Source organism: Peromyscus leucopus, chromosome X (genome assembly GCF_004664715.2).
Source record: "Peromyscus leucopus breed LL Stock chromosome X, UCI_PerLeu_2.1, whole genome shotgun sequence".
Taxonomy (NCBI): Eukaryota; Metazoa; Chordata; class Mammalia; order Rodentia; family Cricetidae; genus Peromyscus; species Peromyscus leucopus.
Window position 1 is genome coordinate 65236716 of NC_051083.1, and position 20931 is coordinate 65257646.

At 36.8% G+C, this 20931-nt stretch overlaps 1 protein-coding gene and 1 non-coding gene across 8 annotated transcripts in view; one reads left to right on the top strand and one right to left on the bottom strand.

Moving 5' to 3' along the window:
• The window catches only part of Atrx (ATRX chromatin remodeler), a 175640-nt gene that overhangs the window by 10258 nt on the left and 144451 nt on the right, over window positions 1-20931 (bottom strand). For all 7 annotated transcript variants that reach the window (XM_028886387.2, XM_028886382.2, XM_028886381.2 and 4 more), the window contains 2 exons: window positions 20047-20224; window positions 18831-19025 (listed from right to left, as the gene is read on the bottom strand). In XM_028886387.2, the coding sequence (XP_028742220.1) occupies window positions 18831-19025; window positions 20047-20224 (373 nt within the window). The remainder of the gene's footprint in view (window positions 1-18830; window positions 19026-20046; window positions 20225-20931) is intronic.
• On the top strand, window positions 20583-20771 carry LOC114704905. Its single transcript, XR_003736327.1, has one exon. It is a non-coding gene; the product is annotated as a U2 spliceosomal RNA (small nuclear RNA).

Below are 20931 nucleotides of genomic sequence, written 5' to 3' on the forward strand. Positions count from 1 at the left end.
ATTCTTGTATCACACTGCAGAGAATGCTTACTTTCAGGAGGCATGGCTCCTCCATTTCCTAGATCTACTTTTTTAGATAAAACAAACAAACAAACACAATCACTTGAAGGACTCTGGGCAAGGGAGAAACATAATGAGGCCTTTCATTTTTCTTTACTTTTAACACTTGTAACTTTTTTGAGCTTTCTTTTCCTAACAAGTAGAATTTTTAAAGATTTATTTATTTTTACTTTATGTATATGGGTATTTTGCCTGTAGGCATGCGTGTGCATCATGCATGTGTTAGTACCACAGAGGCCACAAGAGGACCTGGATTAACTGGAACTAGAGTTATAGCTGGTTGTGAACCAAGATGTGTGGGTGCTGGGAACCCAGGTCCCTTGGAAGAAAAGCCAGTGTTCAACTGCTGAGTCATCTTTCCACCTCAGTGGAAACTTGAGGCGGAAACTTGAAACATGATCACCTAATTAAGGGCAGGTAATAGTGACAATTCAGCCTCTGCCCAGGCAATAATGTTCTCTTTGATTCATAGCCAACTGAAATACTAGTAAGTCATGGGAAAAGTTCATATTACTTTGATTTCTACCATTAATAAATTTTGGAGCCTTACTAACATAATACCTTCCTCATTCTATCAAACCAAGCCCCCAAAACAAAACAGAAACTCTTTATATTGTTTCTAATGAATGTGATAGTCTCTGTTCAAATAAATTAATGAAAGTAATACTGATAGCAAACTATACAACTGGGGGCAGCTATCAGTAACATGTTATGTATTCCTCCACATATTTATACATGCAGCATTGCATAAAAATAGTAATGTATTATACTTAGTTGAAACATACTTTTCTCTGTTGCTATTTTTGCATGGACATCATCTTACAACAAATACAAACCATCATTTTTGAAGAGTGTACAGAGCTTACATTATTTTATCAGTGGTTCTCAGCCTGTGGGTTGCAACCCTCTGACAAACCTCTATCTCCAAAAATATTTGCATTATGATTCATAACAGCAGTAAAATTGCAGTTATGAAGTAGCAATGAAAATAATTTTATGGCTAGGGGTCACCACAACATGAGAAACTGTGTTAAAGGGTCATAGAATTAGGAAGGTTGAAAACTGCACAAAAACTTCATCAACTATTCATTCCCTTAAGTAAAGTATTTTTTAAGACATTAAAATTTTTTCCTGTTGATTATTATGACACCCGCAATGAAATTAGTTAGTGTGTATATTTTAATAATTTCCTCAAATATTGATTACACTCAAGCCCTTAAACAACTATATGTGCCACAATCAGCATTTTAAGATTCTAGGTAGATGGCTCAGTTGGTAAAGAACTTGCTTTGCAAGCACAAGGGTCTAAGTTTGGATCTCCAGAACATATATAAAAAGCTGGACATGGCCGTACATGTCTGTAAACCCAGGGCTGAGGACAAAGAGAGAGGAGGAATTCTGAGGCTCACTGGCCAGCTAGTTTAGTCAAATATATTAGCCCAAGATTCAGCAAGAGACCCTATCTCAAAAAAAAAAAAAAAAATCAAGATGGAAAGTGTCACCTCTGGTCAGATGAACATTCACTCACACAAATTCATGCAAATGCCACCCCTACTCTCTCTATTTTACAAATAAAAAGACAATGCACACAAATTAAGCCATTGTCTTAAAAAAAAGAAACTAATACAGTTCAGAAGCACGAAAGCAGACACCATTCCCACATCTTTGGCTTTTAAATTAATTGCTGCATTCAATCAGTATAAGAAATGAAGGATGAGATCAAGAGGGCCAAAAAGTATTTGGAACAGGATCCTCAGATTACTTCTGCAAGAAAAACAGTTTTGCAAATCCAGAATAAACTATGAAATTTACAGTTCTCATCCCATGTAAGATACAATCAGTGGAAAGGTTTTTGTTTTCCCCTTTAAAGCAGCATTTATATTTGTTGCTATAGTAACACTATTATTGAAAACAATACTGGAACAGAATCTATAATCACCAAGCCAACAGTCATCAAAATGAGGTTTAAATTACATCCAAATGTGTACCTTTACTTTTCTTTGTTTAAACTTTATTTTTGCTTAAAAAGTTTTTTTTTTTTAAAGCCTACAAGCTGAAAACAGCATGGTCTGTATTTCAGCTAACCACCTACATTTTAAGGTTGAAAGATGACTAGTTCAATTAGTAAAACAAAATTAATGATAAATTAAAAGTTTAAGTTAATTTATTTAGAAGTTTAAAGTATTTGGCAAGCTGACAAAAATTCCCCTCTAATTAATTCTGAAATCCAACCTTGAAAATAAAATTGTTAAAAAATAATCAAGGCTTAGCCTGGGGATAGGGTAGGAGGTTTGGCACATTTCAAAAATATTTTGCTTACTATCACTTTGAATTTGAGTTTTATAATATCTGGAAATAAAAGGTCACTAGAATACTTAACTGCCATATGACCCACTCAAAAGGCAATGAAAAAGTCTCTTTTATTACTTTAAGAAGTCTAGCATTTTAGTGAAGAAATTTAATAACCATGGTCCCAAAGCTTTTACTTTCACATTGGAAGCCAGACTGTAGTGTGTGCAGTAAGTAACTGGAGAGCTTGCTGGATGACTGTCATAGTCCACCTGTGTGTCTGGAGCACCTAACCTTTGCTAAAGAACGTTAGGCACAGAGTACTGGTCTGAGTTAGTGACAGCCACAGACTGGTCACTTGCAGCGAAAGAAAAGGTACATCTGCCAAGCAAACATTAGCAGAAAGCAGAAACCATGTTTAAAAGGAAGGGGCTTCTCTTTCACATTTGAAGAGCTAGACACTATACTTAGTATTTACATTTCAAAAATTGGTTATTGGGTTACAATGATTAATTGTATGTGCTACATGCCACTATGAGATGGAGACTATCACTGTAGATTTCATATGACCACAGTTGCTCTAGAGACTAGAGTTTTCCAAGCAGGACCTAAATTGGAAATCAGTTTTCATCTCACACATCTGTAGTTCACATGACCAAGTTCTGTGTTTCTGCAAACATTAGCACTCTCTAAGCCAAAATAGGTGTGTTATAACACATACAGAATAGGAATGAAAACATCAGAAGACAAGTAAATGATAAAAAGGATATAAACATTTAAAAGCTATGAATAAGGTCATCCAGTAATTCTTACAGTGAGCAAATCAATCTCTTCTGCAATGTCTGTTCTTTTAAGGGTCCAAAATAATAAATGTAATACAAAAGCGTACCTATGCAATCTAATAGCCGAATCTAGTAATTCCCTGAAAGGAGCACACAGCTTCAGGTCTGCCACTCTTCTTCCTCTAATGTGTTAGAAGCCCCAGATTTGAATTAGCCAACAGTAACAACTCCCATGGCACACAGAAACTGTGCTATTGAAATCCGTCTATCAATGAAGGGTTGACCCTTAGGAGCGGACAACTTGTCAGTTGTGTCCCCAACTCCCAGGAATGTAAAAGCAAAATGCTTCACAGGCTTTTCTCTTTAAGAGACTACGACCCCACAGCTAAACTGCTCAAAATACTAATACCAACATAAAATTATGTAGTCAACTTATTTTATAAAAGAAAACCTGTGTTAGTTTCTGAATTTCAGATGGAAGTTAAGACAGAATTTAAATGAAACATATACATGATCACATAAACGCAAACCACAGTAGTAGTTCTGAAGAACTAAAATTTTTGCTTGTTTGTTTTGTTTTTGTTTTTTTGACATAGGGTTTCTCTGTGTAGCCCTGGCTGTCCTGGAACTCACTCTGTAGACCAGTCTGATCTCAAACTCAGAGATCCGCCTGCCTCTGCCATCACCTGGCCAAGAACTGAAGTTTTCAATTTTACTATGAATAAATAGTCGTCTGTAGCCTGTGGCTCTTGTACTAGACAGTGTAGATCTAAGGTCATAAGTGCATCTCAATTCTAGTTTCTACCTCTTACTAGCTCTACGTCTGAGCACATTACTTCTCTTAAGTCTCAGTTTTGAAGTGTATAAAGTGAGCCCAGCCAGTATCCACTTTACAACATTACTACTGACAACACCACATATGAAGATTGACACGGGGCCCACTTTACCGATGACTTTATTGTTGATATATGCAATGGTCTCAGACAGGATCATGTCTCGTCCATCAGTAATATCAGAAAGAACTCTTCACCGAAGCAGTTTGTCCTGTTGGTAAGCTATTAGGAAAACTCCACTGGTATGATCAGTTTTTCTAACACCATTTCCAAGAAAATCACACACATAGAAAGCTAAAGAAAGAATAATCAAACCCGTCTCAAGAATATGTATGGATATACATGGATAATTTTGATTTTAAAAATTAAGAAATTTTTTAAAAAATTAAGAAATTTAGCTGGGGGCTACTGATGTGGCTCAGTGGCTAAGAGCATATTGCTCTTCCAGAGAACCCGGAATCCACATCAGGTAGTTCACAACAACCTGGAACTCCAGCTCCAGGGGATAAGAGCCTCTGGCTTCCATGGACACCACACACACACACCTACCTACCTCTAAAATTAAATCGTTTGGAAAAAAAAAATCTAGCTGATGATTAATAGACACTTTCATTATTTAAAATAAAAAATGATAAAATCTAAGCAATTTATATATAAGAGTATCAAAAATTCTAGAACTACACAGAGAATTTTATCTGTCAGTAATGCTCCCATTTTGCCAGAGACTGAGGAATGGAAAAAATGATATGTTAACAATGCACATGTTTATGTAGAGATCAAGGACCTGTTTTGCAACATCTCTTTCTGAATGCTAACTTTGCCCATACCACAAAAAGATAACACCACATACAGTCACATTAGGACTCAGAGACATAATGTATTTTTATTAACTGATCTTTGAGTGCTAAGATTCAACCCAGAGTGTCATTCATGCTAAATGCACACACCACCACAGAGTTATACCCCTAGCCCAAAATAATCCACTAAAGGTCCCTAGAAGTACTTCAGAGATATTAATCCTTTATCCTCAAACTTTCATTTGTCTCATTCTGTTTCTTTTTGGGGGGATGGGAGGGATACCATCTCTTTTTATATAACCCACAAACTTTCTCCTTTTAATTTTCAGCACTGGGGATGGAACCTAGGGCCTTGCACATGCTGAGCGAGCACTCTACCACTGAGCTACAGCCCAAACACTCCATAAAATATTCTTGCTAAGAGTATCTGCCACAAATACACTCAAGCTTTCAGGTTTAATGCCTACGTTCCACTCTGTGGAATATATATGAGATCTCCCTCTTCTCTTTCTCTCGCACCCCACCCCAGGAAATAAACAAACAAAGAATGGGCAGAGGAGACCACACATAATTAAAGAGACTTTAAAGAAAGGTATAGCAAAAGTCTCTATAGCCAAATGTAGTATGTGCGACTTGAGTGTATCTCGATATTAACAAAGTAGTTACAAAACATTCTGAGGCAACTGGCTACATATAAATAAATCATTAGATATTGGATAATGTTAGGGAATTAAGAAGTTATTCATTTTATAGTATGGGTATTAATGTTTTAGTACTTTAGAGATGAGTGTTTAAGTCATCTATGCCCAGCAGTTGATGTCAAGTGTCTTTCTGATTGCTTTCCACCATATTTCTGAAGACCAGATCTCTCACTGAACTTGAGTTCATTGGTCTGACTAGACTGGATAACCAATGAGCTCCAGCGACCCCCTATCTCCACCCTTCTCCCAGCACTGGGGTTAAGGATACACATGGCCATGCCTAGCTTTTGCATGGGTGCTGTAGATCTGAACTCAGGTCCTTATACTTGTTGGGGAAGCATTTTAGAAACTGAGTCCTGGGTTGGGTATTTAGCTCAGTGGTAGAGCGCTTGCCTAGCAAGTGCAAGGCCCTGGGTTCGGTCCTCAGCTCTGGCGGAAAAAAACAAAACACAAATCTGAGTACACACACACACACACACACACACACACACACACACACACACACACACTTTAAATCTTTACAAATCAGCCTGGTGGCAGCGGCAGCAGCGATGGCGGTGGCGGCCACACACCTTTAATCCCAGCACTTGGGAGGCAGAGGCAGGTGGATCTCCGTGAGTTTCAGGCCAGCCTGATCTACAGGCTCCAAACCTACACAGAGAAACCCTGTTTTGAAAACAACAACAACAACAACAACAACAAAAAATCCTTATAAATCAAACAACACAATGCCTGTGATGCAAAAATTTTCACTAAAATAGGTGAGGTCAATTTAGCAAAAATACTAACAATTGGCAAAACTACATGATTGCTTTGTGGATATTATATTTTTTTCTGGCTTGAAAATTTCCATAAGCCAGGTGCCTTCATGCACGTCTTTAACCTAGCACTTGGAAGGCTGGGATAGGCAGGTCTCTGTGGGCTAAAGACCAACCTTGTCTACATAGCAAGTTCCCATTCTATACTTTGCAGTAAGGAAGCTAAGACACTAGACTGTTAAACAGAATATTGGGATAGCTTGATCTCTAAAAGAGTGGGTCAGTACACTTAGTCCGTTGGATGTATTTTAGCATATCAAAATAGTATAGTGTTCTAAACCTGAGATGAGAACCCAAGTCAGCCCACTGTAGAATTTTTTTAAGGTGAACAGAACGTACATCTGTATAGCAGCACTATCCTAAGAACTTCACATGGAACACTCAATGTTCATATCTCTATAAAGCATGTACTATTACACCCATGTTAAAGCCCACAATACAGAAATGAATCAGCATGGGCCTTGAACTTGTGATCATCCTGCCTCAGCCTCTCAAGCAGTTGGGATCACAAGCATGCATCACTAGGCTTAGCAAGTAGTAAATATTTGTAGTGGATCAAACTCTCCATAAGGAAACAATTTTAGAAGTCCAACTTAATCCTTCCCCAATGGAATCTTGCAAAACACCCTGGCCAGCAAGGATATATTATAAATGATGTAATTCCCAATGGCAATAATTTCTAAGGCAGTGTAGCTTGCCAAAGTTTGGGAATATGTTATCTGGAGGTATCACTGGCACCATGGTCTCTATAACATAAAGACGTGGTGGCCTTGGCATCTTACTAGTTTTTCTTGTGTTTAAAAAAAGGGAGAAAGAAAAGGGAAAAAAGACACAAAGCAGCACTATAAATCACTAATAGCAAGTATATTTTGTGTGGCTTGTAGGAGGATACCAGTACTCTTTTACTTTAAAATATTACTACAGAGGTAACTGAAAACTGAGATTCTCTATTAAGTAAAATATTATAAACTGAAACAAATACTACAGAAGCATCAGGTAGCTAAAAGATAATTCTTCTCCTATATTATCTAAAAAAGTGGGGAAGAAAATCATTAGCTGTTAGAAAGGGTATTTGGCAAGTGCATGCTCACTTCATTGGAAGAAATTATCAGTATTTAGTAATTAATGTTATGCCAACTGATACAATTCATCTCTAAGGAAACTCAAGCCTCCAATACATGTTTCTTCTACAGTGTAGCTAAGATTATTTCCTTTGGAGCCTAAATGTTTTCATTCATGTCAACTTTGATCTTATAATGATAAAGACCTTATGTGGTGCTTTTTTTTTCAAGAATTCAAGTCTAGCCAAGAGGTGGTAGCACATGCCTTTAATACCAGCAATCAGGAGGTACAGGCAGGCAGATCTCTGTGAGTTCAAGGCCAGCCTGGTCTACATAGTAAGTTCCAGGACAAGCTACAAAGCCACAGAGAAACCCTGTCTCGAAAAACAAAACAAAACAAAAAGTCTATATTGCTTTCAGAGAAATAAACTTAGCAAAATGACAACATCTTAACTATGGAATAAAAACTAGGAGAGAACATTGGTGCAGTTACCACATGTATGTGAGTGAGTGAGTGAGTGAGTGAGTGAGTGAGTGTGTCTGTGTGTGTGTGTGTGTGGGGGGGGGGGGTATCTGTCATTTCCTCACGAAGCTTATGTGGCTTGCTGAAGACTACTCCCTAAGAGTTAGGTGTGACCATGCATTTCTGCCATCTTAGCACTACAGAAGCTAAGATAGGAGGAATGCTATGGATTTAGGCCAGCCTCGGCTACATAGGAACTTCCATGCCAGCCTCAAGTGTAGAGTGAGACTCTATGTCTCAAAACAAGCACAGGGGCTAGTGAGATGGCTCAGTCAGTAAAGGTACCTGACATTCAATTCACATAATGAAAGGAGAGCACCGACTCCTGTAAGATGTCTACATGCTTACTGTTATACTGTGGGATCAGGCCAGCCCCCACCAATAAATACATTTTAGAAGTTAAAGGAAAAAACAAGATTTACCTCCAAAAGGGTGTTTAGCAGATGACCTGGAATAGAGACAAGACCTAAACCAGTTGTTCCTTCTCCCTGGCATCAATTATCCCAACAAACACCAAATAAGAGACTTTAATAACCTATAAAGTAATGGTAGAACTAAAATAATTCCTCTTAAGCTTGTTGTATTTTCTGGTATTTTATTCTTACTCAGATAAATAATAAGTGTTTTTGTACCAGTTAACATGTATGTGTGAATAATATAAGACTTTGTTTTATTAAACAAAAAAGACTAAACTTGTAACAAAAGAGAGCTGGAGAGCTGGCTCAGAGGTTAAGAGCACTGGCTGCTCTTCCAGATCCAGAAGTCCTGAGTTCAATTCCTAGCAACCACATGGTAGCTCTCAACCATCTGTAATGATATCTAGTACCCTCTTCTGGTTTGCAGACATACATGCAGGCAAAACACTATACATAATAAATAAATCTTTTACAAAAGAGTAATAAAAGAGGCAGAGAAGTAAACAACAATGGCATTAAACTTTCTATTTCAATTAGAAACTTGGCTTCTTAGAAACCAGCAAAAACTGGGCTCATGTACCACCATGTGGTTCTTATGTTTCAAAAGTAAATGTATGCAAGCTCAGAGAAAGTTCCTGAAATAAGCTGATTAGTTATTCCATGCTTCACATCAATTTATTTTAATGGAGAATATTCTACTCTAATGTTAAGAATGACAAAGGCAAAACCTTATTTTATCATGTGCTGGCTAATAAAACTGTACAATAACATCTCTGTTCAGTAAACTATGCTTTGAGGTATTAAAGCCTGAATAAAGGACTAAAGAGTAGGAGGGAAAATTGTACACAAGATCAGGGTGGAGAAAGCCAACCTAAAGCCTCACTTAGGGTACTTTAGCTAAAATCCCCATTTTGTCTTCCCTGTAATTACCAACATGCAGTCCACATTTAAAGAGACATAAGTGGTACAGTGCTGAAAAAGAAAAGTGCAGAAACGCTTCTATGCCAGTTCTACTGGCTTTTGTTTTCTTAATAAAGGGTACGGAACTTAGGCTGTGTACACTGTACTTAAGAGGAACAAAACACCTACTTAGGCGTATTATGAAATGTGGCCCTGGCTAAGATTTTATCACTGAAATCAATGCAATCTATAAGCTTATTGCCAGAAAAAGCATTTTCCCTCAGAAAATTTACATAAATGTTAAATATTTAACCAATTCTATTATCACTGAGAGCCTGTTTTGGCCAATTTGTAAGTTTGGTGAAGGCTTACAATGACTGAAGAACATTATCAAAGGATGGACTGAAGCTAGTATCTCAGTTGGTATTTTGTCAACTTGACTCAAGCTGAAGTTATCTGGGACAAGAAACCTTAATAGAGAAAATGCCTCTATTACACTGCCTGCAGACAAGACTATAGGGCATTTCCTTGATTGATGATTGGTATGGGAGGGCCAGCCCACTGTGGGTAGCAACATTCCTCGGCAAGTGGTCCAGGGGTATGTAAGAAAGAAAACTGAGAAGATCAGGGGGAGCAAGCTAGTAAACAAGACTTCTCTATGGTCTCTGTTTCAGTTTCTGCCTCGACTTCCCCTGATGATGTATTACTACACCTGTAATCCAAATAAACCCTATTCCTCCTCAAGCTGCTTTTAATCTTAGTGTTTATCAATGTAACAGAAACCCTAACTAAAAGAACTGGGGATTAGAATTCATACCAGTAATCCCAGTCTTTAGGATGCTGAAGCAGGAGGACTGCTAGGTGTTCTAGGACAGCTTGAGCTACATAGTGCGTTCAAGGTGAGTCTAAGCTATACAGCAAGACCCTATATATCAGAAAACCAAAAGAAGCCAGGTGGTGGTGGCGCACGCCTTTAATCCCAGCACTCAGGAGGCAGAGGCAGGAGGATCTCTGTGAGTTCGAGGCCAACCTGGGCTACAGAGTGAGTTCCAGGAAAGACACAAAAGCTACACCGAGAAAACCTGTCTCGAAAAAAAACAAAAAACAAAAAACAAAAAAACAAAAAACAAACAAGCAAAGAAAAGAAAAAGAACCAAAAGGAGATGAATATACAGATTTAGGAGATATAATTCAGAAGACCCAAAAATTAACTCACTAGAAGAAAATATTATCTATCATTGGCAACAACAATTAAGAATCTTGTGTACCATTTTAAGGATAAGTACCGTGATATGGTGGTGAATGAAGCTGACGAACACGGCAGATTCAAGAAGGAACGAAGGCACAATATAAAGGGCTGCTGTGAGGCTTAGCAGTAAAGCATGTGGGGAGCATGTGCAGAGCCCGGAGTTTACCTCAGCAGCACAAAAAGACCCAAACAAAACCAGACACAAGGTAAAACTAATCAATTCTCTTCTTTCCCGAAATCTACCTTGAGCGACTAAGAGTGAGACTAAGCACTCAAGCAACTGGAACCACACTTTTCCATGACAGTATGTCATTAAGGAATGATGCAAGTTCGGTGCCATGCTGCCAGAAAGTTGTTTGAAAAGACCACATCAAAGTGCCCAGTGTTACATTTCTCAGTTGAGAAGAGAACAATGGAAGAATGTAGCTCTTGCCTTTAAAGAGCCATAAAAATAAGAAACTAAACTACAGTCAAGTGATCTAAGTCTAAGATATCAAATCTAATTAGAAAGTTGAGAAGTACAATTAAACAATAAGAGAAATACAAGAACAAGAATTATGCAATAAAAAGGAGGTGATAAGACAGAAAGACACATAATCACATCAGTTAAATCAAAGTAAATACTTTTAAGAAAAAATAACAAAAAGGCATGCTAGTTAATAACTAGATAACACTTGTTGAGGAAAGGAATGAAGATTTATCATTTTTTCTACTTTCTTCTTTCAAAATAAATGAATAAATTTAAAAACATGAGCAAAGAAGATACATCATTTTTGCAGTCTTAAGAATTAATAATAAGGGCTGGAGAGATGGCTCAGAGGTTAAGAGCACTGACTGCTCTTCCAGAGGACCTGAGTTCAATTCCCAGCAACCACATGGTGGCTCACAACCATTTGTAATGGGATCTGGTGCCCTCTTTTGGCCTGTAGTCATACATGCTGTATACATAATAAATAAATAAATCTTAAAAAAAATTAATAAAAAAAAACCCACAAAAATGAAAACCAAAACAAAGAAGGGGAAAAATGTGAAAACAAAACAAAAGAGAGAAAGAACATAAAGCTGGGTGGGTAGGGAGGTGGGGAGGAGCTGGGAATTGGGGGAAGGAAGAAAACATGATCACAATATATTGTATGGAAGCCGGGCGGTGGTGGCGCATGGTGGGCCTTTAATCCCAGCACTCAGGAGGCAGAGGCAGGCAGATCTCTGTGAGTTCGAGGCCAGCCTGGTCTACAGAGTGAGTTCCAGGACAGCCAAGGCTACACAGAGAAACCCTATTTCAAAAAACCAATATACATTGTATGGAATTATTATTAAAAATTAAATTGAAAATTACAAATAAAAAATTATAGATAAAAAGATCTATGGCCATAATTTTACTGTAATAATAGGAGGTAGCTTTGATATATCTTTAATAAAAGCACATTAAAATGACAAAAAATATTTCACTGCAAATGTCAAAATAAATACTATCAAAGTACTGGCATGATGAAATGAACTTATAAACACAAGCCTCGGGAACAAATATAGCACTCATTGAGTAACTACACTGTACCCACCCCACTGTCATCACCTTGCTTTAGACCTATTACCTCATCTACATCATCGCAATAGTATCCTAACAAGTTTCTTAACATCCACTTTATTCTCCAGCTCCTCTTCAACACTCACACGCAAAATTATTTTTCTAAGGTGAAAAATGTTTCTGTTTAAAATTTAATAGATCCTACAGCCCTAATATGATTCCTAATCTAAGTAATCTCATCGTAATCCGATCCACCTTGGGGTATTTTTTCCTTCTCTTCCCAAACCTACTTCTATACTGCCACTGTAACCTTATAGTATGATGATTTTATTTCTATAGGTTCCGCCAACTTCTACCATTTTATGCTTATTTCTTTTTCCTGTTCCCCCTGTGGTCTCAATAATGCCATAGTCACTCACTTCTATTTTCAACATTTCTTCAAGCCTTCTTCAAGCAAGTCCTCACCCTAACTTTCCCAAAGAACTGGGTAGCCTACATAGATTTCTAATGTATATAACCCAGAACATTTATTCGGTTCACTTAAGGCAAGATAAAAAGACTTATTAAGTTTATACTGAAGTGCACCCAAGCAAAGGGGCTCTACTTGGAAGGGATGGGTGCTGGAGCTCCTGCTGTTTCGGTCTACCTGATCTCATTCAGTCACACAGTGCCAGCCCTGAATCATCTCTGGGCAATAGCAGACACAATTATGAAAGCAAGTTTCAAGTTTTAGCCACAACCTTATCGGCCACAGTTTTGTGAGATAATTAGTATGCATGAAATAAATATTTGTGAACCTTAAAGATCTGCATACATCTGAAGAATTTACATTTCACAAGCCATAAGCTAAATGGCTTCATTATAGAATCTTAATTTTAGCACATGAAATTATTGACTGTGAAAGTATTCTAAATTCTAAAATCTTCATTTGTTAAAATAAAGCATCCTAAATCAGGTGTGGTGATGTACACCTTTAAACTCAGGAGGCTTAGGCAGACACATCGCTGAGTTTGAGGCCAGCCTGGCCTACATAACTAGTTTAAGATAGCCAAGGCTACACAAGGAAACCTTGTGTCAAAACAAAACAAAACAAAAGCATCCTAAAAAATGCCACTGAATTTTCAGAATCACGGGTCCTTTGCCATGTTTCCTGTACTTGGTAAGTTTGTAATTTTTAGGGGGAAGAGACACTAATAAAGTACGATATTTAGAGTATAAACAGGGTAGGTCAGTAGTACAGCGCGTCCATCCCCAGCCCAGGAAGAGAGAAAAGCAGCTGCGTTGGTACTCAGCAGGCCAGATCGAAGGCCAGCTTCAACACGAACTAGATGCAGAACATACCTGGGGCAGTGGCAGCATCTCACTGAGCCTTCATTTGTCGGTCCCATTTTTTTCTTTGGTATTTCTGGGTTCTGAACCTAGAACCTTGTATAGTTCTTGTTAGGCAAGAACTATACCTTTGATCTATAGCTCTTCATTTTGCTTTCTCTTATTCTGAGACAAGGATCACTAAGTTGACGGTCCTGAGTAGTTGGAACTGCAGCCTGTACCACCAGGCCTGGATTCCTCATCTTCAAAGTGAAAACACTACAGCTTTTCAGTTGCTAGGAGACGCTCAGAACAAACTCTTTAGAGAATACAACCCTTGAGAAATCAATGCTTATTTTTCTTTACTGAAGAACTTTGAGAGGTTTGAAATACCCGTGTTAATATAGCCATCAATATTCCCTTTCCTTTTCTGCTTTATGGCAAAGGGTTAAAGAACACAATAGCTTAAGTCTCTAAGTGAACAGGCCTAACTCTGACCATTCTGACAATCGAGTATAGTACATATGGTTTGATTCCGGACGGCCCATAGCAATTAGACAGCATTTTTTTTTTCTACCAGATTTTTTTCATTTTCATTACATTTATTAATTGTACAAAATAATGGATTTCATGATGACATTTCATACATGTATATATGATTTGATTATCTTCAACCCTCTATTATCATACCACGCCACTACCACCCATTTCTTCTTCTACACTTCCAAGCTCCCCTTCTACTTTCCTGGGTTTTTTTTTTAATTTTTACTATTCTACCTTTAATTATTATTGCTACATGTATGCATAAATATAAATTTTATATATTATATGAAAAACGACCAACTGAGTCTATGTAGGGTTTTTCATATGTACATGTTTTGAGGCTGACTATCTGGTGCTGGATAACCAATGAGAGGGTTTATCCCTGGGAAGACTTATTCTCCTTCTCTCTGTAGTCACTAACACCTAGAGCTCTTCATCTAGAGGTGGGCCTTCGACCTAAGGCTCAGGGAACATTGTGGGTAGAAAGACCAGGATGTTTGCTGAGACTGTGTCTTCCATATAGGACAGGGAAGCTGTACCCACGAAGTCAATATGGCAGCTTCAACAAGACCTAAACAATGACAACACTAGTTGAAAACCTTTTAAGCACAGATGCAGTCTTGTTCTTCTCAGCAGAGCCTAATAGTATACCTCTAAAGCCAGCAAATCAGGTTCACCCAGTCAAACGAATTTCCTGTAACTGGAAGTTCAACATATAATAAACAAAATGTCCTTTCTTTCAGTTTCTCTGCTTTGGTTTTTGATATGGTATATAACCCAAGCTGGCCTCAAACTTAGGATCCTCCTGCCTCAGCCTCCCCTGTAAGTGATATTACAAGGTGTGTGTTTATACCAAACCTGGATATATAACTCTCTACCATTTATGTTGCAAGGTCTCATATAGATCAGGCTAGTCACAAATTTGCTATGTAGCATACGTTAACCTTGCACTCCTGATCCTCCTGCCTCTTTCTCCCAAATGATGGGATTAAAAGTGTGCATGCTTAGCAATTCACTGGTTTCTACCAGGAATGTTTATTTACTATTAGAAATACTCATGAGCTATTTCTTATATGAGTTGAAATCTAACATTAAATACAATTTTATAAAAGATGCTAACTAGATAAAACTAGATATAAAATATTCTCAAAATGAAAAGGGGAACTTTATTGTTTTACTTCTTTATTTAGGTTTTTCAGGACAGGGTTTCTCTAACAGTTCCAGCTGTCCTGGAACTCACTTTGTAGACCAGGGTGGCCTTGAACTCAGAGAGATCTGTCTGCCTCTGCCTCCTAAGTGCTAAAATTAAAGGCATGCACCACCACCACCTGGCTATTTTTAAAACCATAAACATAAGTACAAATTCTTAAATGAACTTCTTAGATAAAAGTAATACAAAAGGTGTTGGAAACAAAACAAACACTATTTAGTACTTTTTAAAAAAAAAGTATAGTACAAACATGAAAATATTTTCAAAATCTAAATGGTTGAACAAAAAAAACTGTAAAAGAATATGTATAATATGATTACACTATGTTTTTGTGCTATTAAATGTACAGAAGCAACTTAATTACTGCATAGAAAATATTCAGTCTATTCTAAAGAATATATAATCATGTGTGGCGGTACACACTTGTGATTAAGCACTCCGGAGGTAAAGGCAGAAAGATAGTTTGAGGCTATCCTGAGCCACATAGGAAGACACTGCTTCAGAAATCCTAGGCGGTTTGGGGTTGTAACTTAAGTGGTACAGTGACTGCCTACCATGTATAAAGACCTGGGTAGCCAACACACACACACAGTAAAAAGGCCTAGGATCTCCAGCACTACAAATAAAACTCACACTCTGTAACATAATGAAGACAAATCATTTTTAATACAGTGTTTCCTAACATGAAAAATAAAATGATACCTTTTATTAAAGTTTGTTAAAAGTAATGGGAAAAAATGGTTATTTTAAACACTCCAGTGCCCTGAAACTATTGTCCAAGAAATCTGAAATTGTCACAAAAACAAGCTCTTTCCAGATAGACACGGTAGCTTAAGCATTAATCACTGGACTTGGGATGTAGAGGCAAGATGATCAGGACTTCAAAGTTATCCTTGGCTATATAGTAAGTTCAAGGCCAGAAAGGGTTATATAACAACAAAACAAAGTTGGGCAGTGGTGGCGCACACCTTTAATCCCAAGGAGGCAGAGGCAGGCAGATCCCTGTGAGGTCTACAGAGTGAGTTCTAGGACAGCCAGAGCTGTTACACAGAAAAACCCTGTCTAAAAAAACCAATGACAAAACCAAAAATTGTGTGTGTGTGTGTGTAAAACAAGGGAGTCAGTAAAACAAAGGCAGGTAGCAAAGAACAGAACTCAGAATCGGCTTCTTCTAAGAAATGGCATGCTGTACTTATGCACAAAAGATCACAGCCTCGCTTACACCAATAGCTACCATAGTGCAGAACATGTAATCAAATGATGGTACAGGCAGAATGCAGATCTATGCTTTAGGATACCCATTATGTCCAAATATATTACTTTACAAGGCAAGGGAGGAAAAGAAGTTCTTTCCAAAATGCTGTGTCAGTAAACTTGAAATTCAGGTTTTACTCATTAGAAAACTAACAAACTTGCTTATATATACATACAACATTAAAAAAGATTTAAATTCCTGTAATCACAGTACTCAGGAGGCTGAGGCAGGAGTATAGGAAGTATGAAGACAACAATGTGATCCTTTCTCTAAAATAACAAATATAAAGTTTGATGATGATGATGATGTGTGTGTGTGTGTGTGTAATTTCTCCAAAATGTTATGTTAGCATTAGAGACTTGCTTATAAAAAATTTCTTTCTAACCCCATTTGCTTTAACTGAATGTGCACAACCATATGAAGAACTAATAAATGTTTTTACAAGTGACAGAAGTTACTCTGATGGTAATATGGTACCCAGATATCTGTTTTCCTAATTCTCTTAATTAAGACAATAGGAAAAGGCACACATACAGCCGTTTAGAGAATTAGAATAGGATTAACTTATAAAGTATTTATCTATATTAGAAAACACCCACAAATTTTCTCTTATGAGCAACATTTTAAGCGTGAACGTTTCTCTTATGTTTTCTAAAGGGAAAACATAAAATTAATAATAATAATCTTCATTTTATGTAGAAATACTTTTACTTGCTATATTAGTACTAAGTAATATTTCCTTATCCAAGAACAATGTGCCAGAAAATACATGTAGATAAAGCCAAGGTTTTACCACTTACCAGTTCTGATCCAGTTTCCCATAAAACAAGAGGTCAATCATAACATGATCTCTTGGGGCCCTTTCCCAGGGAGATATTATTTTATTTTATTTACTGACTCATTTTGAAGAAAGGAAAAGACAGGGTGGTCTAGAACTCACTAAGTAGAACTTGGGCTCAAACACTCCATCATCCTCTTACCTCTGCCTCCCTAGTGTTAGGATTCCAGATATGTACCAACATGTCTAGCTTGCTGATATTTTTTTAAATAGATGGATAAAAGCTCATTCCTGTCTTTATAGGCATGTGATAGGGCACAGATAGTATACATGCATAGTGAAGAAATGTGAATTATAATGATAATTCAATACATTACTGACAACTGAAAAAATTTCTTTTACTAACCAACTGACATAATATGTGAATACTTAAAAACTTTTAAGTACTATACAGACTAAGTCAAAATTCTTAGCAATATATATCTACATCTCCATAATTTCTTTAGGCTAACAAAAAGCTGTGCATAGCTAATGTATTTAACTCAGGGAGTTTGCAGACATGGACAGTTACCCATGAAAGAAAACTATCACTAGAATCAATGTCATAACCATACCCATCACTTCTAAAAGCTTTATCCCACTCTATTATTATCTTTTGGTGATGAGATCATTTAAGATCTACCCTGTCGGCAAAGGTTTAACGTAATACTCAGTATTTTAACAGTAGATACTATGATGTATAATACATTCTCAGAATTAATTTATCTTGCCTAAGTGAAGCTTCGTGTCCTTTGACCAAGACCTCCCGATTTCACCCATCCCTCAGACTCTAGCAACCACCACTTACTTCTCTTTGAGTCTATGTAACAGAATATTTTAGAATCCTCAGATAAGGGGGATCATCTTATGTCTGGCTTATTTTACTTTGCATAATGCCTTTTATACTGTTGTAAATAGGATTCCCTGTTACTGTTTTTCAAGGTTGGATAATATTTGATAGCAGATTTTTACCCATTCATCTGCTGATAAAACATTTAGATTCCTTTCATGTCTTAGCTACTGTGACTAATGCTGCAATAATCACAAACATGGGATTTCAGATAGCTCAATATCCAAACTTGAATTCATATATATATGACATTGTTGGAATATATGGGAGCTGTATTTATTTTTTGAAAGACCCTCCATACTGTTTAGTTGTGGCTGCACTAATTTACCCAAAGTGCACAGGGTTCCCTTTATCCACATCCTCACCAATACTGACTACTTTTTATTCCTTTGATTAATGGCCACCCTAACAGGTATGATGCAGTATCTCATTATACTTTTGATTTACTGTTCCGTAATGACTAGTAATGATGGGCAATTTTTCATACACCTATTTGCTGATTCGAATTGCTCCATGACAGGAAAGAAGGGTAAAGAACAGACAGCTAACTTACTAGTACAATTAGTCAAATATTCAGGCCCTCAATTTGAAGCTTAGGAAAATACAGTCCTAAGGATTTCTGTTCAGATTTCTTTCTAGGTGGGGGAAATGTTATTTGGCATAAAGCATGCTTTTCAGAAACACTATCTTCTTTGGGGTGTTATATGGAGAAGTAATCAAGCATCCCTTCATTTATAACCACATAAAGTTTATTAAATATAAATGTAGACTCTGAACATCTGTGAAGTACACACAGCCTTAATAAGAACTTGCACTTTCACTGTAGTAGTATCATTTCCTTGGTCCCTGTTGACATGTGCTGTTAGTTAACCGAATAATCTGAATACACATACCTTTGGCAGCATGGGAGTATCCCTTTTCTTCTTCTTTTCTGAATTAGGGTCATCTAGTAAGTCTGGCTCAAAAGTATAAAGTTCAGTAAGCTCATTCATGGTAAAATGACGTTCAACCTGCTGTTGATCAACAACTCGGAAAGATAGTGACTGCTTTGTTACCTGTCGATCATAAATCTTATCTTCCATGGTTCCCTTTGTTAAGAAAAAAAAAAGGAACAATACACAGATAAGGAAAATTTGGTCAACATGAAACACGTATAAATCTAGTTACTGGTTAATATGAAATGCTAAAATTTCAAGGTCATATGTTGTGACAAAGAATCACTAACAGTGTTGCTCCATTCTACTCAAGAAAACTTACCATCTTAATTTGTCATCAAATTAAGAAAACTAGACTATGAAGACTTATTCTAAATTATCTGAGCAAACTGGATCTGTGTGCCACCTTGAGATAGTTCTATGCTTGGTGAACGTCAAAGAACAAGCAGATATCAGGATGAACAGAAAAAAAAGGCACATGAAATGAAAGAAAGCAGAATTTTAGTGTAATATATAAAGCTAACAATAGCCAAAAATCCCTTTAGTTCAAACGTAGCTTCAATTCAGTATAAGATAGTATAATTGACATATACTATTCATTACTTATAAACTAAAATATAAAGAAGCTGTACATTTTAAGTAACAGGAAAGAATTTACACTCGCAAGCCACACTAAGGAAGATCAAGTAAAGATCTGCCCCCCAGGCTGTAATTGAGAAAAGCCCAGATTTAGGTGCAGGTGGACAGTATATGTCCCACCTACATGTGCCAGTTAAAAGGGCAACTTGACCCTACAAACATAAATGACCTTGAAATGCACTTATTTCTTCAATTTTGTTGAATTTTCTTAAATCTGAATTCTGAGAGGGTGTTGATGATTTTGTTTTTAAACAGGGGTCTCACTATGTAACCAAGACTATCATTGAAAATGCCACCCTCCTGCCTATGTCCTATATGCTGGGATCACAGCTGTGTACCACCATGTCTGGCTTGTGTCTCAGGCTAACTTGACACCTGGCTTTATTTACAGAATATTTTCAACTCTGCCTCTTTCTAAGAGACCTATGTCGTGCATGTCTAAAGTAATATCAGTTTCATCTGTCCATGTTCTGTACCTCTAGAATATTATTAACTTCAACTTTTCAGTATGAAAACATGCAAACGACAAACCTACCTGAGCTAAGAACCTATATACATAAACAGGCTTAGTTTGTCCAAAGCGATAAACTCTGAATATACTCTGGATGTCATAAGATGGATTCCAGGAAGCATCAAATATAATTACTCTATTAGCAGCTACCAGGTTAATTCCAAGAGATCCTGCTTTGGTGGAAATGATAAACAATCGCCCTCTAAAAATGAAAACATAAAATAAATGCTTAATTATAATGACTTTAATATTACAAAAGCACACACACATAGCATACTTTATCTATAGTGGTTTAAATAAGATAAATCAGCTCCCCAGAACAAAGAAAAAATTGTAATTGTAATTATATTATTATTAAATTATATTATTAATATTAAAACATCCAATAATTTGTAATAAAAGATGACTTAGAGATTAAGAAGAGCTGGGGGAGGGGATAGAATATGATCAAAATATAGTATGTTTAAAATTGTTTTAAATAAAAAATTACCAATATACATATTAGAATTTGTTCTGCATCATTTATGATTGGAGAAAAGCAAATTAAAAATCACATGAAGATTGTTTCTCAGCCTTTTGGCTAAAATCAAGTGTAGTGTCTGTTATCAGTTTAATATACGATGTATACTCTATCCAAGGAGAGTATGTTACATGGATTTTTGGAGCTAAGAGATAGAATAGAAGCAGTTTCTGTCCACTCCATGCCATCAACCTGGTATCGCAGTTCCTCCACGAACAGTGCACCGTCTTTGGAGAACTTGAATGAATGGATAAACAAACTAGATTTTATAAAAACATGACAATACTAAGTCGTGAGAAGAATGTATAACTCAAAGTGTCTTACATTGATGAAATGAATACAAACCATAGAATCACTGTGGAAAACTGACAATCTCATAGATAGATAAA